This window comes from Lichenostomus cassidix, chromosome 8, assembly GCF_008360975.1.
Source record: "Lichenostomus cassidix isolate B80296 chromosome 8, HeHo_3.0, whole genome shotgun sequence".
NCBI classification, from domain to species: Eukaryota; Metazoa; Chordata; class Aves; order Passeriformes; family Meliphagidae; genus Lichenostomus; species Lichenostomus cassidix.
Window position 1 is genome coordinate 6805851 of NC_139489.1, and position 25364 is coordinate 6831214.

At 40.8% G+C, this 25364-nt stretch overlaps 1 protein-coding gene across 4 annotated transcripts in view; it reads left to right on the forward strand.

Annotated features, from left to right (window-relative positions):
- The window catches only part of BEND5 (BEN domain containing 5), an 860026-nt gene that overhangs the window by 513491 nt on the left and 321171 nt on the right, over positions 1–25364 (forward strand). Inside the window, exons 1-3 of one of the 4 annotated variants that reach the window (XM_085067642.1) lie at positions 7136–7476; positions 21054–21187; positions 22829–23198. The exons of 1 other annotated variant lie outside the window; for it this stretch is intronic. In XM_085067642.1, coding sequence (XP_084923768.1) covers positions 7257–7476; positions 21054–21187; positions 22829–23198 — 724 coding nt within the window. In that variant the 5' untranslated portion in view covers positions 7136–7256. Of the gene's footprint in view, positions 1–7135; positions 7477–21053; positions 21188–22828; positions 23205–25364 lie in introns of those variants that run through there. 2 more of the 4 variants (XM_085067641.1, XM_085067643.1) reach the window with 2 other exon arrangements.

Here is a 25364-nt window from a genome sequence, read left to right on the forward strand (position 1 = left end):
ATATTCATGCTAGAAGAGTACTTAAAGGAAACCTCGAACTTGAACATTCCCGTCTTTGTTTAAAACAACCCAAACTCTGGTTTCCCTAGAGTATTCCAGTGCGAGGTATTTCTTTATGAAACAAAGCTTTCTTTGTTATGAGGAATTCTGGGACAGCCTAGGAAGGGCCCTTCTTTCTGATCACACTTTAAAAAAGATCCTGATTCCCCTGAATGTTAAATATTATTGCACAATAGATGTTGCTCAGGCTTTTGTGGAAAACACCAGCAAAGCAAGAAGCCCCTTGAGGTTTCAAACACTTCTTGGATTATCAGATTGCTATGCCATTTTCTGTTTTGAGGGAACACCTTCCTTGTAAGTGGGACAAAGATGAATGCCAATCATCTATGCTGTGTGAGATGAAAGGAGTTACCCTGCTTTGAAAAACTAGAAGAATTCCTGGAGGGGTCTATCACAGTTACACCTGGTATGAATTTTTGGGAGGTAGGTCACAGCAACTCCTTCCAGTTCACGTTTGCTTGTTGTGTGTTGTTTTTGTTGTTGCTGTTTTTTAATTCACCTACTAGAGCAGACCAGGTGCAGCTTCATTTGTAACTCATAAATGATAAAGATGTCTGGTTTTACTTAGAGTGGATAGGTTCAGAGTATAGTGAAGGTTTTTAGATCAGTGAGCACTTCTACTTGCCAGCAGTTTCAGCATTCATTTCCTGTTCTTTTAATTTGAACGTGATTATTAACACACAGCTGAGGAAGGCACTTTTCTGAAATATTCCGAGGATTATTCCTGCTCTGTTATCTCCCTTTCACCTTCCACAACAGGATTTTTTGTGCTCACATTAGTTGATGTTCTTCAGAAGAGCAGCTGGTCCATCTCTGATTGTGACTTTCATTAGAAGTAGAAAACTCTACCTTCTGAAGTAGTGAGATGTGAGCACTAAGTCCTGGGAGCATTTTCTAAAAACTCACTTTATACTGAAATATAACCAGACTTGAAAGGGATTAGAAGGAATATGACAGCAATTTGAATTAAAAAGCACTACCTTGTGAAAACATCTATTTAAGCAGTTTTGACTCTGCCTTCACTCAGTCCCATTCCTGCAGCTGCCAATTGTCCAGAACCTTCCAAAACAGCAAGAACTATCTACAGAACCATCCAGATTCTTGCTAAAATCAGATTTCTAAAGGAAAGTGGGATTATGTGGAGATACCTTTCTGGAAAAAATGTGGTCCTAGATTTTTAGTAGCTGACCTCCTTTCTATCTGTGTCTATCCCACATTACTTGTGTGAACCTCTCAAGCAGAATAGGTCTCTGCCAAAAAGGGCTGCAGGATCATTTTCCCTGCCAGTATGAGACAAAAATGCTGGTTCAAGACAGAACAGTGCTGTACAGATGTGAAAATAAAAAAGCAAAATGAAAATATTATGAAAAAGGGTCATTAATACTGTCTTACTCAAGAGGATCTGTCTAAACCATAACATAATCACAGGCAGTGTCTAGTAATAATATTTTACACTGAAGCCCAAAGGTTAAAAAAAGACTTTAGTCTTTGCCAAAAGAAAGTCACTTTCTCATCTGATGTACCAAAGGAATCAAATTCTTGCAGTGGTGCAAAATCTATGTATGCAAAGCTACTTTTAGTGTCATATTAGTAAAATGCCTGTCAAAAGCCAGGGGAAAGTCTGATTTATAAAAGGAAAGGGCAAATCTCAAATAAAATTTCCAGTTAGAGTGAAAATATATAAGCTGAAGCCATCAGTGGATGGAAGTAGCACTAAAGATCATTTGGGCTGCAACAGCAATACTGTCTCTAGAGCAGCTCTTGCAGATGGTGGCAATGGCACCTGAAGGACACGTTTTACAGGTGAGGCCAGGCACAGGTCAGCTCACTGAGAGCCTTTCCGCCTTTCCTCCTTTCCTCCTTTCCTCAAGTTTATGGCATGGAAAATAGCATTTTGCCCGAGTGCAGAAGATGGTATTTAGCAGGATTTGGAATGGTGACCATCAGGATAGGAGCTGAAAGCCGCGAGGTTTGAGAGTCATTTGCAGCTCCCAGACCAGGCAGCTCCTGGTTCCTGCTGCGCCCAGGGCTGGGGGAGAGAGGGAATTGCTGCTCACACCGAGCAGAGATGGTGCTGACTGGCAGTGTCTCCTGGTTCCTGTTGGCTTTCTGTGGGCACGTTTAACCTGTAATTTGGAAAAGGAAAATACAGCCTGGCACACATTCCTGAAGGGTTGCCAGTCCCAGATCTATCCATTGCATAGCCTGCCAGGATGGGAAAGATAAGTACTTTACAGACCAGTATCCACAGCAACCGACACTGGAATTTTATATTTTTAATACATATAAAAACCCCCAAAAAATAATTACTTTTTCATTTTCCAATTTTATAATAGTAATAATGACCTTTAGGTCAGGAATTTTCAGCAGTTAATGACTGTCTGGCTTTTTCATTGGTCCTCGGTTTCTCCAGCCAGTCATTAACAGTGAGGAAAGTGCCTTCTCCTGTGGTCACTTTGGCTTAATCGCTACCTTTTCATGCTCCAGAATACACCAGCTGGGAAATAAGTGTCTCCTATGCGAATGGATCCATAAAGTATTCCTTGGGTTTCATTTCTTTCAAAGAATATTCTGTGAGAGTATGAGAATTTACTGTAAAAGATGATTGAGTATTATCCTCAGCTGTGAGAAAAGTTAGATCACTCCGAGGAATTGGGACTGAGGATGGTTTAAGGCCATAGATTTCAAAAGATTAAATCTTCAGAATTTATCTGTGTAATCTAGGTTCCCATACTATTCTCCTGGTAATGGAGTGCTTTGGAATTATATATGGACAAAAGTATTTTCTCATCCATCTTCTAGGATCACACAGGAACAGGACCTCTTTTTTTTTGTTTTTGTTTGTATTTTTATATGTAATCACTGTGACGCTGAAAGTACAGGGTGGCAACAGTGTCTTGAGAGCTAAAATTTATTTTAAAATATATTCCAGAGAGCAACCCTCTGGAATGCCTACCCTGCTCTGTCTGTCTGGATAGTAGATTCTCTCCTTCCAACCACCCTCTCTCTCCAAACACCTAGAAGCTGTACATGACTTTGTTCAGAGGAAGATTCATTTATACATGGAAATTACTTTATCTTGCACTTTACTGTAAGATCAAAAATGCAAACCATAGAATGAAGGTATCTTCTGACCATCTATATTGATCATATTCGTGGTAAAAATCAACCAGACTGTGAGTATATTGTATGCCTGAGCATACATAAACCTTTGAACAGTCTTCAGTTCTTGTGCACTGTTAGTTGAGTTCTTTAACCTGTATGACTTTAAATGCCATTGCTACAAAATGCTAAAAAATTGTGACTCTATCTTTCCTTCAAGGTATATTGGACCTTGAAAACAATTATGGAAGAAAGGCAGTACTTGGAGGACAAGTAATCCACAAGAAAACAATGGTTTTCTAAACCTCATATTCAATGTGTAGGGATTCCTTGCAGTAGTCCAGTGTATGGTTACTGCTCAATAGTCAGGTGGTAGTGAAGCACCTCCACTGGAACAGTAAAGGAAAATGATAATTTCCTCATTAGTAAATTTAAAGTCAATATGGTGTCCTTTGAGAACCTAGTACTAAATATGGAATAATGTGAATGATGAGCCTAATTTTAATGTTTTGCTGTGAAAAGTGATTTAGCACCTGCATAACTTTTACTGGAACTATTAGCTTTTCATTTTGTACCTTTAAGTGAAAACACAGAGTGCACATGAAAACTGCAGGCATCAGCTTTTGCTTGAATGCTTTTTTACTTTTCAAGAAAAATAACACCAGCAAAATATAAGTAGTGCTCCAAGAAAGAGCCACTCAGGAGTCCCACAAGGGCTGCGAGTGTGCTTTGTGGTTTCTCCACTCTTGGAGTGACAGTATTACTTTCTAAGCTGAGGCTTCATTTGCATTTTGAAAGTGCAACAATTTACTTCTCAGCAGGGCTGTGTTCTTCCTAAAAGGCTGGACTGGCTCGAGGATTTAAATCCAGTGAGGTTCCAGTAATTCCCTTAACAATGAGTTTGAAAATCTACACCTTTAAAATAGCTCTGCACCTTTAAACCTGGAGCTCAACTCTGTGTTAAAGCAGCTGGCTAACCATTAGGAGAAAAGGGAAAGGTCCAAAAGACAGGAGTGACAAGTGACTTGTGTTTCATTCGGTGCTTTAATGGATTTTTCCTCAGCTTCACAGCTAACCAGTGCAGATTATTTATAGATTTTAAAGCCAGAAATTAACACTGTTCCTTGTAGGCAGAAGAGAACTGTATGGGATCGTTATTAATTCTTTAGCATTAGAATGCCTTCTGGCTCAACGTGTATGCAAGGGACCAAGAGTAAACATGCATTTATCATCCCAACCCTTATCTGTTCCCAAAAACGTCCTTCAGTGGAGAACTGTGAAACAGCCTCTCTAAAGGATTTGAGACCTTTTATGGTTTTGTTGCTGATACAAGTATCTTTACAGTCTTTGCTGTAATTGAACATTCAAATGTAGAATATTGCAAACACCAGTTTAGAGTGTTCCTTTTCCCCAAAAAACCCCAACAAACCAACCAACCAACCAACCAACCAACCAACCAACCAACCAACTAACCAACCACCCACTGTGGTGCTAGTTGTCGTCACATGAAGTCTTTTGGTTTTCTTTCACTGTGACAAAGTACCCAGGCTTCCTTGGTACCCAGAGATCTTTCCCCTTCAAACTAAACCTAATTTTTGAGTCCTGAGCTTCTCTTTGTTTCCCATTAATTCCAGTTTGACTATTTTTCTGAGTTCTTTTCCCTTGACAGCAGCCTTACACGCCACTAATAGAATTCAGTTGTGGAGGGAACACAATCCTGGCAGGAGGCAGTGTACCCAATCCCTCACTGGCCACTGAACTTAGTAGGACAAAATTGTCCATCACGTAATTTTAACAGTGTCCATGGAGGAATTCCAGCAATCAGCCTGTCCTGTCATCTCTCTGCAGCTCCCTGTACCCCACTGTAACACAAGGTAGATGAGACAGGAGTGCTACAGCAGCTGTTATTGTTTGATCAGCAACACAATCCTTGCTGGAATTTCATTTCCCTTGCAGACTCGCTACTAGAATACATTTGTCATCCATACTTTGTAGCAGACTTATATTTGCCTGTAATTACACACCAGTCTGGCAATACTTTATTGTTAACATAAAGTACTGCCATTTAAATCCCCAATCTTAAACTGCATTTGCAAAACTCTGTAATTGCAAAAATAATAAAGCTGCCATTACTGTGTGGGAAGTTTACAGCTTGTTGCTGAAATACCTACATTGGCTTAACTACACCTGTATGGATTCCTTGTGTTTTCATGTGCTGTTTCAGACAGATTTCTGCTGGGCACAACCAAAAGTTTCTGGCACTTTCACAGAATGGCTGAGGTGGGAAGAGGCCTCAGGAGCTCCTCTTATCCAGCCTCTGGTCAAGGGGCTGCCCAGGACAATGTCCAGATGCTTTGGTGTTATCTCCAAGGATAGAAACTCCACAAGCTCTCTGGGAACTTGTGCCAGTGCTCAGTCAAAAATGAATTTCATGTTTCCCAGCTTGTGGTCTGTTGCCATGTATGAGGAAGTCTGTAAAAGATAACTAGGAAAAACAAGTTCAGTGCGATTTTACTTGGTGCAACAGGTACAGATAGTATTGCAAATGCTTAGGGATACAAAAACCAGAAAAGACAATGTATTTTGGTTTCATTTTGTGTTGGTGTTTTCCAAACAGAAAATTGGTGATGTCCTCCTCTCATACTCATTCTGTGATTTTATTTTTTTTCTTTTTCCTATTTTTACTTATAGCTCTCCACAAATGATTGTTCTGTTCCTGAGTCTGGTTGGTTAAACAGACCTCAGGACTAGAAACAGCAGTATGAGTTTGCTCTGAACCATAACCAGTGTTGCCACGTTACTCCTTTCATACATGATGCTCAAAACATCCATACCCAGTACCTAAGTGTCTCCAAAAGTTTGGGAATTTGTGCTAAAAATTGCACTGTCTCTAACCCTTGTTCTGACACACCTGCACAGCGTTTTTCATCCCCCTGTGCTCTTTTGGGGGAGCAATCCCCATGGCATGGAATGATGGAGTGCAGGTGGTTCTGCATTACCATGAGGACCTTCAGATAGAATCTGACGCTCAGGTCCTGTTGCCAAGTGGCAGATGAGCTTGGTCAGGAAGGATCCACCCTCCTCACACAGGTCCCTCCTGCCCTTTTTCTGTGCATTATCTGCCTCTGCCCTGACTCCTGGAACAAATCCCCCTGTGTGTCACCCCCTTAGAGCTGGGAGGTCTGTTTCCCCTCCAGAAGAGGTCACCAAGTTGATCAGAGGGATGGAGCACACTCCAGTGAGGAAAAACTGAGAGAACTGGGATTGTTCAGCCTGGAGAAGGCTTCAAGGGTGATCTAACTGTGGCCTTGCAGTGCCTGAAGGGAACTCGGAGGAAAGATAGAGAGAGACATTTTACAAGAGCATGCAGTGACAGGACAAGAGGGAACAGCTTCAAACTGAAACAAAGTACATTTAGGTTGGATACTGGGAAAAACTTCTTTTTTGTGAGGGTGGTGAGGCCCTGGCACAGGTTGCCCAGGGAATTCATGGATGCTCCATCCCTGGAAGTGTTCAAAGCCAGGTTGGACAGGGCTTGGAGCAAACTGGGACAGTGGAAGGTGTCCCTGTCCACAGCAGCAGGGTTGGAACGAGATTATCTTTAAGGTCTCTTCCAACACAAGCCAAGATTCTCTGGAACAAAACCTATTTTTGCGGCACAGGTGTACGGAGTTCTCAACTTGGGGGCAAAAAGAGCTTCCTGACGCCTTCCCTGAGGCCGAGCCTGAGCAGGGGAACCCGGCGGGCTCCCGCCACGGCCGGGGGTCGGGCTCTGGGGGCCGGGCTCGGTGCCCTGGCACAGGTGGGGGGCAGTGCGGGCCGTGAGGCGGGCCGGGGGCAGTGCGGGCCGTGAGGCGGGCCGGGCCGGGCGGGGCGCTGCTAGCGGTGGGCACGGAGCGAGGCCAAACCGGGCCGCTCCCGCTCCCCCCGCCCGGGCCCGCCCCGCTCGCGTCGCTCCGCGCTGGATTGCTCGCGCCTGGCCGGCGCCGTCTGGGGCCCGGCGGGCGGCGCGGCCAGGCCCGCTCAGCCGAGCGCAGAGGCGGCGGCAGGAACAATACGGCGGCGGGCGCGGAGCCGCGCGGCCGCCCCGCACCATGTACGCGTTCGTGCGGTTCCTGGAGGACAACGTGTGCTACGCGCTGCCCGTGTCCCGCGTGCGGGACTTCAGCCCCACCTCCCAGCAGGACTTCGACAACCAGAAGGTCTACACCGTGTACCGCAACCCCGAGGAGGCGGCGGACGAGGACGACGAGAGCCCCGGCGAGTGGGGCGACCGGCTGCTGCTGCACAAGGCCCAGATCCTGGCGCTGGCAGGTGAGGGCGGGCCGGGCCGCTGGCGGGGGGCGATGCCGCTGTGAGGGAGGGAGGGGAGGGAGGGGAGGGAGGGGAGGGGGCGGCCCGGGGGGTGTCGGGCTGGGGAGGGGCAGGGCAGGGCAGCTCCGAGGGTCCCACGGCTCGCTGTCCGAAATAACCGCGACCCCCGTGATGCCGCCCTTGGTACCCGGGGGGGGATGGGGGGGACGGTGGAAACTTATTAAAAAAAAAAAAAAAAAGTTTAGGTTTTCGTCCACGGCTTATTTATAGTGCATGGAGTCATTTGTGTAGCTTTGCAGTTGTTGCCAAATTGGAGGGGTGCTGTTTTATGTCCGCTTTGTTAGTTTAAGTGACTTCACCGGTTGGAAGGCGATGGTGGAAGCAGAGCTGCAGGTACTGCTCTTGTTAAGCGAGGGCTTGCTGCCTTTGGTTTGTTTCATGTTTAAAGGTAACTAATGTCTCCAAGCTAAGAGCACCATTTAAAACGTATACTAAGGAATAACCCCCTGTTCTGACCATTTGAAGGAGTTCAGCCTTTGTGAGATAGCACTGTTGTTACATTGCCCCCAGATAGTGACTCCTTGGCACAGTGTTTCCTTGAAGACTTTGTGTAGTTTCCCTGCTGCCATAGTCATAGTTGACATGGGAAGGAAGTTTGGTGGTTGTAGCAAATTGCTGGTTAGTGTGGACTTGCCCAATAGGTTTTTGAAAGACAACAGTGACCATTTGAAATGTCAGTCTGGGTAGCTAAGAGGACACTGGGTTCTCATCCTGACTTTTCCTGTTGGGGAGAAGTACTGGTTATGTCTGTTTCCCTGAATATGGAATGGGCTTAAAAAACTCTTTTGTTCAGTATCGAGTTTTTAGAAGGCAGTGTTGAGTTCTGATGTCTAAACAGAGTAACTTGGTGTTAAAGTCACATAAAACTGGTATTTTTCTAATTTTATTTTTGGAAGTTAACAGTTCCTAACCAGTCTATCCTGGTGGTGGTCCATTTGGTTCCTGGCTCAGCCAGTGTCTTTTGCCAATATTCTCTTTCTAGTATTGGCCATGAACAGATACCTCAAAAGAACCAGGAACAGCCAAACATGAGCTTCCCTGTAAAGCTGTTCCGGTTTCTGGGTATTTGCAACTCCACAAGTTCAGGAGAACTAGTTAGACAGTCGAGCACAGGAGTGGATTCTCCTGCTAAATTTTTGTTGTCTTGTGCCAGCCCATGTTTTGTCTGTCCTGTCTGTGGCAGAGGAGCGGATGTGAAGTATTTCTTGCAGGTTCCCTGTCAGATCCATGGAAGACAACAGTCTCAGCGTCCAGGGTTTGCATGGCCTCTTCCCAAAGGCAGCATCCCATGGGACTTCACCTTCCTCTTTCCCGCTGGGGAACTGCAGCAGCAGTGCCCTTGCAGTTCCTCCTGTCCATCTCAACATTGCTGAAGCCCTTCAGGGAAATATTTAGTAATAGACACTTGGCTCACATGTTGAGCCTACCAGGTTGCCTCAGTTTTCCAGCAGGAAGTGCTTATTCTTGCCAATTCCCCTGTTCCAGGCAGAGCCTGTGCCTACTTAATATGGGTTCTCCTGAATTCTTTACAGTTTCTCTTTGTTTCGTGTCTCTTGAACCAGAACAAACCAAAATATGCCATTTCCTCCAGAGAGCAGGACTTGTTACCTGTATTAGTGATTTGCACTAATTGCTCTCTAGAGTTTCTAATTTCTACAGGAAATTTTCCTGTTGAGCCAGGAACACAAGGAAACACACAGCTATCTTTATTACAGCTGTCACATCTCAGTATATTCTGACTAGATCTGTATTTTGCATGCTTGGGAAACTTCTTGCCCAAACACCAAATGAACCCTTAGGTGTTTCTTTCCACCCTACACCATGTAAAAATACCTTGGGTGAATTTAGCAGAAATTGGATACAAAGGGTCACTTACTTCTTAAGTTGTCATTTCTCTCCAAAATGTTACTATTGGTGTTTGTTTTCATTGTGGTTTAAAACCTTGGAGAGAAAACTTGGTGTTGCATGAAGACATCATTGCACTATTTTTGCATTATAGTGACCAACTCAGATTATGACCAGTTTTTATGGCAAACATGGCAAGTCTAGTGTTATACAAATTGCATATTTAGTTAAAAATAGTTTTGCAAGGCTGCAATGATGTTTCACATACCAATATAGAACTTTTAATTCTAAAGGTTTCCAGCCTATCTTAGTAGCAATATAAATAATGTGTATAAAGTTGCTTTATATTTAAAATGTACTTAGTTGATTTTGAATTTTTTGGAAGGAGCCCTTAACTTCACAAATCATACATCAATGACTTTAAGGATTTACTGGTTTGGTCCAAGAATTGTCCATTTGGAACAGATTCCAGGATCAAAAGTATGCTACAGATACTAAATTAAACAAACAAAAAAGAATTAGAGGGAGAAATGTTGTTTTTTTTAAGCCTGCAAAGTGTTTACAGTTTGAATGGTGACCAAGTTTCTTGCACTTAACCAAGGCTGCTCAAGTAAGCAAAGTTGTAGCTTTTTATATATATTTTCATGATCAAACACTGTCCATGCAGAGGAAGTTAATCATGGTTTGAGAAACAGATGCACTTAATTTTCCTTTCTAACAACTTAAATGATGAGAGAAAGAACAGATACAAGACCTATACTAATGTTTCTTTCTTTTGAAAAGAGTTTTCCTTTCCTATTATGTCTAAAGAAATTTAGATGCCTTTCAAACTTCTACCCTTGTCATGTAGGAATTCACACAGGCCTAAGTACAGGTTTATGCCCATAATGCAAAGCTTTATTGGAGCATTGGTTGTGTAAAGAGTTCATAAAACAATTGTCCTCATTTGAGAGAGTCTAGAAGCAATTCTTTGATCCTTTGTGGCGAGGTTGGATCATTGGAAGCCCATACAGTTGTGAGGGATATTGTTGCTGCAGAGCACAGAGTGCTGCACTAAAGGCATTGTAAGTTTGAAAAGGAAAAATAGAAGAGGGAGGTGTGTTGGGACATGCTCAGAGCATCAGGTAATTGTGAGAGACTTTGTGTACTGTGGAGATAAATGCTGCTGCCTTTTGAGTTCTGTGGTGCAGTAGTGTTGCAGCACAATGAGAGATGGACTCTGAACAGCTGTGCCTTCCCTTGTGTCCCTGGCTGGGAGCTGCTGGGATGTGCTGGCCTGGGAACCTTCCACTTTTCCAAAAGTTAGCCAAGGACTAGGGCTCAAACCAGAAAGGTTGACCTGACTCAGACAGTTCTAGACCTTCCAGCCATAGAAGGCATATTAAAGTCAATGTTTTGTGCCTTCACAAGTTCACCATTTGGCTACCAGCAGCTGATGCTATGTAGTAATAAAGGAATCATTTTACTTGCCTCTTGAGTGGAAAATAGAGCTCAGCAGAATGGAGTTTGACTACAGAGCAGTTTCTTGAGGTGACGTTAGCTGGTCTGTCTTGTTGAGAATACAAAAATAGCAGATGGCTTTTCAGGAAGAGTTTGAGTCTGTCTTTCTGATCATCCACACCCTTCCTTTTTCTTCTTTTCTGTCCTCTCCTCAAAATATTCCAAAGCTCTTTTTTCTGGTCCCTCCTCTTGACACACATATGCCACTTGGAACTTTTCCACAGTTGTCCAACACTGGCAGAGTGTTGTCTGTGAGCACATGCACCTTCTAGCAGCAAGATCTTTAGATGACCCCATTGAAGCTTTTTCTTTCTTTTCAAAGTGATGAATATTAGGTGGAATGAATTGAGTTTCAGGGGCTTCTGAAAGTTCCCTACTTCAGGCTGTGTTTGTTAACGAGTTAATAATGACTGTCTTCTGCTAGGAGGTGTTCTTTCCTGACTACAGTAAATAATTGTGCTCCCTAGCTGCTGCCCTCAACCTTTCCCACCCACACTACCATAGCAAACATTTCTCCATCAGATTCTCACAGCAATTCCTTAGCTGCCACAGCAAATGTGTTAATACCTGTGTGCTTCCCTATCCTTTCTTGCCCCTTTGTAAAATGTTATGCTCCACTTTTTGTTGGAGTATGGTGAGTGATTTTTTTTTTTCATTTTAGAAGCCTGTGCAGCTCATGGTGAGATAAGTAACTGAGTGTTTCAGAAGGATGTGAAATCTCTGTTCATAGAAAAAATTTAAATTAGATTATCCTAGGGCTGAGTTTTGAGTGAGGTTGAGAGTGTTTCAGCTCCTTAGTGTGTATCCAAGCTTCTTTGCTGTGGATAGTTCATGGAGGAAAGACCCTATGTCAAATTTTGGAATAGTGAAAAATTTGCAATATAGATAGGTTATATCAAGAATATATAAAATTTAGGTCAGGAAGTCGTCATGATGTATAATGTTTAAGTCAAAGCTTTGATTAGTATTGCTGTAGTCTTGGGATGCTCTGTGGATTTTCTCCTCCTTGCATCATTCCAGCAGCCTGGGGAGTTGGAGTGTGTAACTCAGGTCATAGCTGTGGCCACTGTCCCCATGCTCCATCCCATGTTCCTGCATACTCCACGTGTCACATTTCCTTTCCCAGGGCAGTCTGTTGGGTAAATAAGCCATTGTGGTAGGGACAGCTGACTTTTCATTCTCAGGAAGCTCTAGGTCTGTCCCCTGTCGGGATACATTGCTTGGATGGTGTGTGACAGGGACCTGGGGGAAATGGCACCAGGCAAAAAATTAAAGCACCTGCAGTTGCGTCTTGGGCGATCCCAAGTGTTGCCCTGAGTAAAGAAGTGCCTGGAAGAGGCTGTGGGAAACCTCCCAGTGCTGGTAGTGGTTCCTCACAGGCTCTTTTCAATTTGTTTGATTTTTCCTGGGCTGGTCTGGGAGTGCCTGTGGATAAGTTCTTGTGTTGCTGTCCTTGAGCAGCAAGTCCAGCTGTCCCTAACGGTGGTGTCACCTCCTGTGCCTGTGGATCAGGTCTTGCCATGCCAAGGGCACACTCCAGTCATTGAGAGAGAAACTAAGTCCAGCAGTTTAAGCAGTGCTGAAGTAACCTTGTTCACAATAGCACTTTTATTTTTTAATTTTTTTTCATTTTTACTGTGATTTTTGATGTGCATGGCCTACTTTGTCACATACTTAGCTGGCATGCTACTGCTGTGTTACCTTTTCAGCAGGTAAAAGAGCTGGCTGTAGGCAGAGGTTCAGCAAATCATTTTGTATAACAGAGTAACTAACTACTTCACACTCCTAAATATAGTCCTGAACACAAGTGTGGCAGTATTCATGAAAAATATATTTAAAGCTAAATTTCACACTCATTTTGTATTTGATCCATTTCTGGTTTATTTTTAACTCATGTAAGATGAAGGGTGGAGAGGTTTTTTTCCCCTTCTTCTGAATTCTAGTGTGGGAGCATATCTGATGTATGAAGGACTTACACAAAAGCATACTTTTGTGGGGTCTTTTTGGTGTTGTTTCTGTTTGTTCAGTGTTGAAGTCTTACAATGAATGGCACATTGACACAAAGCTTAAATGTCAGCAGCAAAACAAATTTGGAACTTTTAAAACTGTAGCTTCTAAGTAGTGGTTTGGAGCAACCCTTATGAGAGTGGTGATGTCATCAGCAGGCTAAAATGCCAGTAAAAATTAATTTAAAAAGCTGGAATTTATCTGTGAAAGAAGAGTTTGCACCTATATGTAATTTCCTTCTTTCCTGTAATACCCTGCTTATTCTGAATATACATTTTCTTGGTTGTTTTTAACCCTTTTCAACTGACCTGCTTGTTTCTCAGTCATATTTGCTTTTTGCTTCACCTTTTAAGTCAGATATCACTTATATTTATTGCATAAAGACATAGAGGTGACCTACACTATTGTTGTTTTTCTTGGTCTTGGTACCTATGTTGCACCACTTAACACCAGTTATGCCTGTAAATGTTGTATAAGCTTAGCTAGTGTACAGTGAAAACATGAACTTCAGGATTTTAATAAAATTGACTTCAAAGATAGTATGGTTATGGTAGCTATGGTAACTAACACTAATTAAAATATGCTAAAATTTGCAGGGGAGTGAAAAGGGAAGAATATGTAAGTGGTTTTTTTTTCATAATTTAACAGTAAAACATTTTTTTCCAATGTATTGCCTAAGTGCCAGTCAGTCAATTATTTACGTTTTTTAAAGAAATCCTTTAAAAATAGTAGAGGCTGAACCATATTGTAATTTTTGTATATAAACTGCAAAAATGCATAAATCTACCCACTATTTCCATAGTAAGCTTCTTCCTTGGGCAGAGGTAGTTGTGGAGGCTTCCTGGAGTGCTCACTGTAGGCTTTATCTGCTGGACAGCTTGTGGGTAGCATCTCCATGGCTTTGTGGCCTGTGGGATCATGAAACCTTCCCTGGGTTTGGTCCTAACATAATTGTCCAGCCTAACACAGATGGGCTGGTGAGGACAGCCAGACTGACAAATTGTAGCTGTCATTGAGACTGATGATCTCTTTAAATGAACTTTTGAACTTGTGAAAAAAATACATAGCTTTTGTGATAAATAATTTTTGTAAAATATTTATAATATTTGAATTTTCTTTGAAAAGTAATTCCCGTAGTTGAGTTTCATGTGTAGGTGCAGAGGAAAGATTTAAAGGATGGCATTTTCACATCCTGCTTGTTTTCAGGGTTTCTTTTTAATTTAATGGTAATACTGTATTAGTGTGCTTGTTTCAGAAAGGATTAAGGGAGTTGTTCCGTAATAGCTGTAATCCTTTGTGTTTGACATGTGCAGAGTATTGTACAAATATTAACAAATCTGAACAATGCTTTAGTGGGCTAGATGGGGACAGTAAGATGAAAAGTTTGACTTATTCAAGGTCAGTATTTAAGTAAATATTAGATTCAGGATTAAAACTGTCCTCAGTCTTGTGGAGAGCAAGATTTCCTGTTTCTCAGCATAGTCTTTTCTTAACTTGATTGTCCAGCTCCATCTGTTTCTGCTGCAGCCAAGTTCTAATACCACTAAAAGTTAAATGCAAGGGAGAGTTTTGCTGACAAAGAATAATGACTATTTTTAGTTGTATTAGTTTGAGCCACGTTGCTTTTGCTTAATTATTTCTGATGAGACTTTGTATTCACTTCTGAACTGAAAAATAGATTTCGTGTTACTAATGGAAATAAAAGAAGAAAATACATTTAAATTTTTCTGGCAGCACAGGTCTGACATATCTGGGCTGATACTCAAGACTGTAGATCTGAACAATCTGCTGATAAGTGAGCACATGCAAAAGGAGAATGTTCCAAAATATTTGAGTTTTTTCATGTGCTTCAGAAATTTGACTGCAAATAGGTGGCCATATCAATAACTCTCACTCCTACCAGAATTAGACTGGGTATCTCAGTTGTTCCACTAGAAGAAAAACTGCATTGAGACTGCAACATTATTTGTTTCAGTACCTGGCATGGTAGGTTTTTTCTGGTTTGGTTTGGTTTTTGTGAGAGCAACAGCAGGTCCATGCTCTGTGCATTTACTTGTATTTGTGTATTAAATATTAATGAGCAAGAACCAGTCTTGATCTAGGACTTCAGAGAGAACTTAAGAGGTTTATATAATCTGTGCTCTGCTTCTGTAGGATTTTGGCTCCTTAATCTTTTTCTCCCTTCTTTAGTGTCTTTGTACAGAGCAGGTGTGGCTTTCTCTCCATCATCAGTGAGCAGTTTGGGTTCAGGCTCCTGGCACATCATCCTCCTTACCCATCATCTCTAAACCTGTCAAGCAATGGTTTAAGACCTTTCTATCTTGCCTTTCCCCAGTTTGATTAAGAATTATTTTCACTCTGTTTCCTATTCTTTAGACTTTATTGAAATTCACTTCACAAGATTTAGCAGCCTTTCGGGCCAGTTCCTCAAGTGCATGTCTTCACCTTGCTGTGCTTATCAGCCCTGCCTGTCAGAGTGCTGCTTGATGTGTTGTTCTTCCCTGACTTCTTTGCTCACTCTTCTTTATGCTCTAAAGACATCCTTCCAGTCACTTGTTTGTGTGTTGCTGTCATTTTCTCTCTCTGGTGAAGTGCTGCAGAACTACTTAGTTCTTAAGTTTTTGGGAGTGATACAAGCCCAGATGATGGCATCTCTCAGCTCTGCCTTTTCATTGCTAACTTTTCTCACTTACATTTTTGTCAGCTTCCCTTTCTGACACCCTTAGCAGAAATCTTTTGCACCTTATGCTTAGGATGTCCCAACATATTTTCCTACAATTTTTGTCCATTTCTCTTGAATTTGGAGTCAAAAGGAGGAAAAATCTTGTCATTCCCAAACCAAATTCTTGCTGTCTCTTACGTACTCCTCATCTGCTTTCTTGCTTACATTCAGTTCTACCTTTCTGTCCAACTAAATATATTTCTGAAGTGCTTTCACTCTGCCCAGTGTTTATTTCTGGAATCTTTTTCTCCATCCTTCCAACAAAGCTCTTGTCTAAAATTTAAAAAAAAAAAAAAAAAATCAAAACAATATAGTAAACTTTAAAATTCAAATCCTGAATTGACCATGCCAGGTTGTCCCCCATTTTTGCATACTCCTCCCTTTTTTAGCTGCATTGATTTTGGTGGCACCTGTCCTCTTCAAATAACTTCTGCATTTCTACTGCTGTCTGCTGCCCTGTGTTTGTTACTGTCATTCTCAGTTTCTTTTTTGGTAGTGGTCCTAGCTCAGAGATATTTTATAGGAGACACATTTCTTTTTCCTTTGTATCCTGAATATCTTCTGAGCCTGCAGGATCATTGCATTTTCTGAAGTCTCATCTCTTTCTCCTGCTCAAGTCCTCCTTTAATGTTTGCATTAAATTAGCTAAGAAAGTAATTTATAGGGGTTCTTTTTCCCCAGCTTCAAATAAGCTAGGTGGCTTTATTATTATTATTACTATCATGCTGTTTTCCTTCTCAGTCACAGCAGTACTGAATATTGTTTATTTGTGTGTAAGTGGCACTTAGGAATCCATGCCTTGTTGTGCTTGGTGTATTTGCTTTAAAGCACCACCTATACCTTTGGTTATGTTTTTTTGCTGTGTTTCTTATGCATCTTTTACTTTTTATGGCCTGTAACCAGTGCACAGCCAGCCAAGGCAGGTGATCTTACCTCCTCTGTAGCAGCAACCTGGCTGAATCAGTAGCAAAGCAGTTCAGTGGAGCAGTGTGTGGGGAATCTTGTGCAGGTGTTGTCCATATGTGCTGGGCATGTGCCTGGAAATGGGAAGGCTGATGGTAAGTTTTTTCATCTGTCAGTATATCATTTTTCACAAGGAGTGGAATTTTTTTGAAGGCTTGGGGGAAGGACGAATTCTGTTCAAGGTTCTTTCATTTTATTACTCTAAGATTTATAGCATTGCCAAGCCCCTTCTTTGGACTGATACCAGACCTGCCATCCCTCATCCATTTGGAGTGCAGAGCTCTATTCCTTTATTTTTCCAGCTTTTATTCCAAAGATGGAAAAAAATCAGCATTTCAACCCTTTTTTTGAAGGGATTAGTTTGTTCAATCCTTATTTCTAATTTAGAAAGTAAGGAATGCTTTAAGGAGACTTGGAGATTTTCATAGTTTTATTTAACATCCCACAATAGGGTTTTCAGTTTTAAAGCACTAACATACTTTTCTGATTTAACCAACTCCCTGCTGTATTAAAGTTGCTTTCTCTGCCTCAGTTCCCTGCCCCTCTAGGCTTGAAGTTGTTGTTACCTTTTGGCCTGGATGCATCCATCCTGATGCTGAAATGAGGGCCTCATTGAACAAAGCATTCCAGGAACAGTTTATCCTTTGCTAGTTGATAGAGATTTTCTAATGCAGAGTTGCTTTTTTGGCCTCTCTTTCTTTGAGCACTGCTGAGGCCACATGCCTTCCCAGGCACTCTGAAATTCCTCAGCAGTTCACTTTTTTCAGACTGCCCGTTAATTTTGGGAGAAGCCTGGATGGGGTGAGATGCTGTCATGTGCCCTGGCTCTTGAGCCCTGTGCTTCAGCACTGAGAGGAATTGACTGCCAAGATCTCTCCAAGTATGACCTTTTCTTGGAGTACATTTATTCCAACATGCTTTACCCTTTATCTTGAATCACAGAATACCAGGTTCTCTGTGAACAAAAGCAATTTTTCCTAATTTACATGTGTCTTTCAGAATGTCCCTTACTAAAGAACAGAGGGAATCCATTCTTGTATCATGCATCCGCCCTGCATATTTTGTTACAAGTACCTAATTAGGTGTGTTAAGTGCTAGTTCTCAGTAATTGATAGCACTGAACCACTCATTCCATATCTAGGAAAAACAACAGACACAACTTTATGACAAGCTGATCATGAGCACCTAGGGGAAGGTGTAATTTAACTTCTAGCAAGGTTTAAATGACTGGGAACAAAGTCCAGACAAATGATTTGGGCCATTAAAAAATGAGGCTCTAAGCTACAATGCTTTTAGGATGCCCTTCTCTCTCTTCTATAGCCTCAGGCAGTGAATTTCAGCTTGTCCATGTATTTGGTTCATATCCTGTTTTTCTTCTGGCTCAAAATCACAGGTGTGTTGTTTTTTGATGGATTCTTCTTTTGTACCTGTCTTTTGTTTGCTGCCACAACAGCAGACAGAGGATCCTAAGGAGAACTGCTGTAAATTCATGTTCATGGTTCTCCTACCCTTCCCCCATGTCTCCACTCTCTCCCTCCCTCCCCTTCCCAAATTCCATTAATATTTACAGAACAAGAGCCAGTACTCCAGCATTAGTCTCAAATTCAGAATGAGATTTTTCTGGCTCTATCTGCAGCTAATGCAGAAGACAACAGAGGTTAGAAATGCATTTCAAAAAAATAGAACAAAAGACCTTTTCATATTCAACACACTGAATGGATTGTGTTAGGTATAAATAAGCTTTCAAAGACCAGGGCATATGTAAAAAAATATTATATGTATTGTTGGAAGGCAGAGAAGCATTTATTTGCTTACCCACTACATTAAAAGTTCCTGAGCTTTAACTTATATCAACTCATTTTTACCATTGTTTCTTCAGATTTTGTGTGTGGAGAAAAGAGTTCCTTTCTTCAGCTTCCTGCTTTACTTACAGATAAGCAGTAAATCCAAAAAGTCAAAAGAACAGAAAGAGAACTATGTTGGTAGTTACATGCCAGCAATGTACAAACTAAGCATTTGTAAGGAGTTGTATAAACAAACTTCAAAACCGGTGAAGTTTTGCAAACATAAATTCTTTGGGAAAACTGAAATTGGGTAGAGTGAAGAGAATGAAGAATTCAGATAATTTGCATTTGTTTTCTTTGACCCCAAACTAAGCGGTTTTTTTTTCATTTTGAAGTGTATAGAATGTGTTATTAACCTTTATGAATTGACTTGAAAATAAAAGGCCACAATCAAAGATAAATATTACGGTTCTTCCAAATTGTTTTGTTTTAATGTTGGTTTATTCACTGGAAAGTGTTTGCTGACTTCTGTAGTCTTCACAGGCACTTAATCCTCTCTTTCCTAAACCTTTCCATGATGGTTTCAAGAGTTGCTTTTCCCTGGCCATGGGGACAATGGTTCATGTCCCTGCCCAGTTTGTGTGGTGTTCTGGCTTCTGGTGACCTCAGTGAGTTGTCGGCAGACAAATTTGTTAACTGTGTCAGGTTTGTGTCCATCTGGCTGGGAGGCTGAGGGTTATTTCAGAGGATAGAAACTGATCTCAGTTCTTTCCATGGAGAAGGAGGTCACTGCATGTCCTATGGAAGATGATTTGGCAGTCTAGAGAAGCTGTCTCTGCAGTGTCTGTGTGCTGCTCTTCTTCCAAGCAATTGAGAGAACATATTTTAGCAAAGGATTCCTCAATCTATCCAATACCGCAAAATACGTGAACACAGAAAAAGTCGGTGGTTTTCATTTTTTGCCCCATTCAATATGGATTCATTTATTCTTAAATTCCAAGAAAATACCAATACCCATCAGTCTATCCTTTAGTCTGGAAGTTTTTATTATTTTGTTTTTTAGGAAGGGCTCCCTTATTTTCTTCTCATCTCTCTGGCATTAGAATTGGCTTATCTCACTTTTCTGATGAACCTACATTTTCCAGTTAAATGAAAACACAGAGGTTTATTTTTCAAAACTGAAACAGTTGGATTGCCTTTTTGTTTTACTGGGATAAGCATCCACGATGCTCTGGGGAATGGAGAATGATCTAAAATAAGCCTAGCTGGTTTTTGTTGTTTATCTGTTTCTTTTTGCATCTGTCTTAGTATTTATTGCTACCATCTGCGTTTCATTTCAGGTTGTCTAATGTCTTATTCTGCATGTTCTTTGCCTATTCTTTTTACATAGCCTTGGGCTGTAATATCACCATTTGCCTACAAGAGATCCATTTCTATCTGTAACAAAATGAATTGCATTCATCTGTGTAATTCATTTCTAATGAATGCCTTGCTCCTCATTAAACAGTGATTTACCTTTGTTTCCCTTTCCTACACTGTCAACACAAACCATTTTGGAGGTCCTGTGGAGAGATGCTAATTTGAGAAAGCAAAAGTCAGTGCAACTAAGCACTCACAGGGGCCATCCTCCTTGGCTCTTTCAAAAATATTCATGGGACACTTTGCAGAATGCAATTTGCAGGTGGATGAGAAGACTCAAAATGTTTTCCTGTTCATAAACTCTCAGTGTACGAAGGCAATACTTGACAGTTTAAATGCATTTCTCCTTGACACTGTCAGGAAAAGGTGAATCTTTGCAGACCTTGTCTGTTCTGCAAGAATTTTACCTATCACAGGCACATTTTGGGAGACTGTACTCTTGGTTTTCTGTCCCCTCTCTCCCATTTCAGGAATATTAACATATTTTGAATGTATTTTCAAATTAATATTTTTAAATACCTCATTTTGAGATACGTCAAAATGTTACAGACTTGAAAATATTTTACTTCAATTTTTTAATGAGATGCAAAGATTCATATAAATATTTATTGGCTTTGCCAATAGTGTCTCAAAGAAAAGGATGAATACTATTAATTAATGAACTAGGGGTTGTGTAGCAGTTTTGTTACAGATTTGGTTCTTATGCAACTTCTGTGTAATGCACTTTGAAGCTCTCCAGCAACATTCCCTTTCCCAGCCCTGCACTTTGCAGAGCAGCAGAATCTGCCATGTGTGCAAATAGATCTGTGCTGCTGACAGATGATGGTTAGAGTATAGGATGAATTACCAAGTTGATTTTCACTTTAACCCTAAGCAGAGTTTGAACTGCAGCAATTGATCATGAATATGAAGATACTGATGGTAAACATAATTTAAAGCAATACAGATCGTTTTCAGGAGGTTTTATTTACAGCTTCTTCAACTCTTACTTTGGTGATGATAGTACAAGCCACTCATTGACACTTTTGATCACTTGAATGTAGCTTGGCATTTTCAGTATTTATTCTTGTGTTGGGCCAGATTGATCCCCAGTTGAAACTGGAATTGCTGTGGGCATCAGTGGGCTTACACCATGGACTAATTTGATCATGGCATTATGAGGGGATTGGAGTATGGGACGTTGGGTTTTTGTAACTGGTCTTGATTAAGTCGTGTAGTATTTGGAAGTAAGAACACTAATTAATGTAACAAAATCCTTTTTTTAATATACATTTTAGAGGACAAAACTGACCTTGAGAACAGTGTGATGCAGAAGAAAATTAAAATCCCCAAACTCTCTCTCAATCACATAGAAGAAGCTGGGGAGGTTACAGATTATGGGGAAGAAGATGTGGAACTTAGACACAGTAAGGTACTGAAGTCTTTCTGTTTTCTTTTTTTTTCTCTCCTTTCCTTTTTATAAATCTTTTTTTGTAAGTGCTTGGGGCATATACAAATGTCTTAGTTTAAGAATTCCAGGCTTGCTTTTAATCCCCTTAAAACACTGTGTTTGGTGAAATTGGGTCACATTATGTGTGGGGGTGGGGTATAGGTTTTCAAAACCTGATTCAAGTGCAATCAAATGTTTTCCTGTGTATACTGTCTGCACAGTTTAACTGCCGTCTGAGACTGTTGGAACAATGCTCTTCCACTTTGGCCCAGAATGCCTTAAAAAGTCACTACTTACCTACCTGTTGCAGCTGTTCTTGGTGGCACTTGTGACACTTTTGCTTGTTTGAAATTGGAAGGGGTTCTCTGAGAGTGCCCAACTTCTGAGAAGAAGAATTGACAGGACTGTATCACTCTGTTGTAACTCCAAGTTGCCTTTTTAGGTTCATATGCCAGAAACTCACTATGGAAATATATTTGCTTTTTGATATCAAATGATTTCTGTAAAAGTCTGCCAACCTTCAGAATAAGATATTGCTCTATGGCTTCATGTGTTTTGCAGCTGCAGGAGTGATGTTAGTACATTTCTTTTTGGTGGGCCAGCTTTTCTTATTTTTTTAAATTTTTCTTTAGAACATGCATGCAGCAGAGGTAACATCAAATAATTTTGTTTTCTACCACACTGCTCATGGATGTTGTGGTATGGGAATTTGGTAGTGTCAGATTCTCATCTCTAACCTACGAGCTGCATTTGCTTTCCTTGCAGTTGCTTGGAAATTCAAATAGCTTTTGATATTTGGCCAGTAAAACTTAGTGACTTTACCAGTACTGTCACATATTAATCCCACTATCCAGGCCCCAGGAAAGTGGTGTGATTTAATTTGCAGGGTTTGTGCAGATGACTGAAGGTAAAATTCCGCTGAGAGTTCTCAGGACCTGAAGCCTCTGCAATGCAGTACTAATATAGAAGGAATCAGTTGATAAGGAAGATGAAGCTGGATGATATATTCTGTCTCCAGCTTCAGTGTTTTCAAATCCCTTTCAGTGTTTGCTGATAGTGTTAACTCAGTCACTTGCATCAGGCAGTTGGGTGAACGTGCTGCAGGAATAGTCAGAGAAAGTTTTGTCTCCCAAAGTGTGGGAAGGACAAGCCCTCAGTTCACAGAACAGCTTTGTGCCTATGCTGCTTTCATCTCTGATGTCGTCACAGGTGACAAATGGAGCACACAGTTGATTCTTTCTCTTGCTTATCAGAAAATCAATTGCTGTCAGAAATCTGAATGTTTAAGGGTAAACTTTAAAGGGAAAGAGATCTAGATCCACTCTTTAAAAAATAAATTAATCAAGTGGCCTATATACACCGTGTTTGTAAGTGTGGCACAAATGCAGGAAGGCCTTTAACTGCCTCAGAAGTTTGTTTGCATTTAGCTGGGTTACAATTGCATGTTAATTATGATGTGTATTATGTCCATAAGAATCTGCTAGGCAAAATATTTTTGCAGACTGGCTTTGTCTTGGTTTCTGGGAAAACAAGAATATTAACCTTTCCCAAGACTGTAGAATTTTGATTTTATTACATCTCACTACACCCCTAATTTATTTATTTTTTTATTGCAACATGCAGAGACAAGATGGGAGGAAACAAAGTGAAGGTACACACAAAAGCATTGAAGCAGTTGTTGCTCGCCTTGAAAAACAGAACGGGATGAGTCTCAGTAATACTTCCAGCCCTGAGGAGGCTTTTATGGAGACTACAGAAGGCATGAACAATATGGACGATGCTGTAGTTCCTCGGATTCTCTATGAGGAATTGCTGAGGAGTTACCAGCAGCAACAGGAAGAAATGAGACACATTCAGCAGGAGCTTGAGAGAACGCGGCGACAGCTTGTGCAACAGGCAAAGAAGCTAAAGGAGTATGGGGCACTCGTGTCAGAAATGAAAGAGCTCAGAGACTTGAACAGGAGGCTCCAGGATGTACTGCTCCTAAGACTAGGTAGTGGTAAGTGCCGGACTTAAGTGGGACTAGTTTGAATGAATTTTGCAAGTGTGATCAATAGTAATGGAAACGTTATTTGAAGAATAGCGGTGGTTGTTAAACTGGACATTGAATGTTAAAAGGGTTTTCTGCTGTGCCTGTACAATATGTGTCGAATTTGTATGCCATGTACGTCTGGGGTTTTCTTTAAAAACTAGAGGTCTTTGTGCTGGTATGGCTGAATCGGAGTTCCATTTTAAGCAGCTGTATTATAAAGAGTCTCTGACCTTCCAATATATGCTGAAAAAGTTAATAAAGCGTCATCTGCAAAATATACCAATATGTTCCAGTTAAAAAAAAAAAGGCACTGGAATGAATAGTTGGGCTAAAACTAATTTGTCCTTTGCAGTTAGGGATTTTGTTTATTGTTGTGTGACTATGTTACCTTCCGTTTTCTGACCCCTCTTCCCATTAGTAGCTATTAGAATGTGATATATTCCTGAACTCTTAGCAGTGGCTTTAAACAGCCGTGCTATTTGAAAACTAATGGATTGTTAAAGAATAATTAAAAAAACTTTATATTAGTGTCCCATTTATCAACACTTGTTACAAAATGGAGGTTTGTGTAATTTGGATTTCAGTTTTAAATATCTTGGGTCAATTGCTCCTTTGTTTGGGTTTATAACAATTATTTAAGCATTATGTTGGAATAAATGGGAAAAAAGACAAAATAAAAAGTTCATGCTTTTCATTGAAGATGGTACCCTTGGAATACCTTCAAAGATTTGACTAATTACATTTATTTGCTATTAGAATGTGGCACTGCTGTGTTGAAGATTTGCTCGGTGACTGAAACTTGGTTGAAATTTATGCATCCAAACTTAGCATGCCATTCTTACGTCTGCCTTTGTGTATCTGGAAACTTAATTTTTGCATGTCAGTTGGATATTAGCTCTTCTCCTGGACTGGAACGAGTGCATGCAATTTGCATGTGGGTCTGAGTTACCCTCACGTACAGAGCTGGACCTGGGAGAGCATGTGCCTGTGCTGTAGCATGTGTTAAGGTGTGCCCACAACCTTGGAGCCAGGTTCCTGGAGTGTCCCACAACCTAAACTGGGTGTCTGATTGTGAATGCTCATCATTGTTACACTGTGTGTAATTAAAATGTCGTTACTTACCATAAACATTCTAGTTAACTTTCTAAATAAAACTAAATAGGCAAGGTTTCCACAGCCTGAAAAACACGATGTGGTTGGCAGGAGATTCCACTGAGCTTTCTAAAATTTTCCTTGGATGGAAAGATGTTTCTTCATCTGCAAGTAGTTAGCTGGAATTTATGGGAATGGAGCACGAGCCAGATGTTGGTAGGCAATGGGGCTGAACAGCGTAAAGTACCAATTTAGTTGGTAGACTTGACAGCAATTGGAGTGGTGAGACCAGCAGTGAAATGAAGACAGCTACTGAATTCTGTCTCATTTCTTTCACTTTAAGAAAAAGAAGATGCATTTTTCGCTTGAGCCAAATAAGGAAACCCTAGGACAAAAAGGAAAAAAAAAAAAAAAAAGTAAGAGGAAAATAAACTCTGGGAAAAAATACTGAATCTTCTCTAAATATTGGGCATGAATTTCCTCTGTATCAGTCTGAGGACTGAAAACTAATCCCAATTACATTGAATACAAGTGTTTTAAATTTAATCACATACCTGGAAAAATATCAGCTATATGTAACTTCCTGAAAAAGCCCTTGTTATTACTGCTTGTAAGGAACATTTGATAGCAGTGAAGGTAGAATTTGGCTGTGATGGCTGCGTCCTTCACAGGGTTTGTGTTTCCTAAGACTCAGTGTATTAACTATTTCCTTACTCTGTTGCTTTTCATTGTAGCCTCAGTCACAGCAGAGAAACAACCATGTTGTAGAAAGATCAATACAAAACTTATGAATAATTAGCAAGGGAGACATCTTCAGCACATTCTAAATTAGAGAGCCTGATGACAGTATGAAAAAGTACTGCTTTTAATCAAGAATAGATACGTAAAGACTTTTTTAGTCTTACTTTTCCAGCTTAAAAATGAGGTATGTTTGGGTATGTGAATAATCTCTGAAAATTGTTCTGAAAATAAATTACATCCTGAATTCATCTGCAGTTGCAGTGATCTCTTAAACCTAGAGTTTCAAATTACACC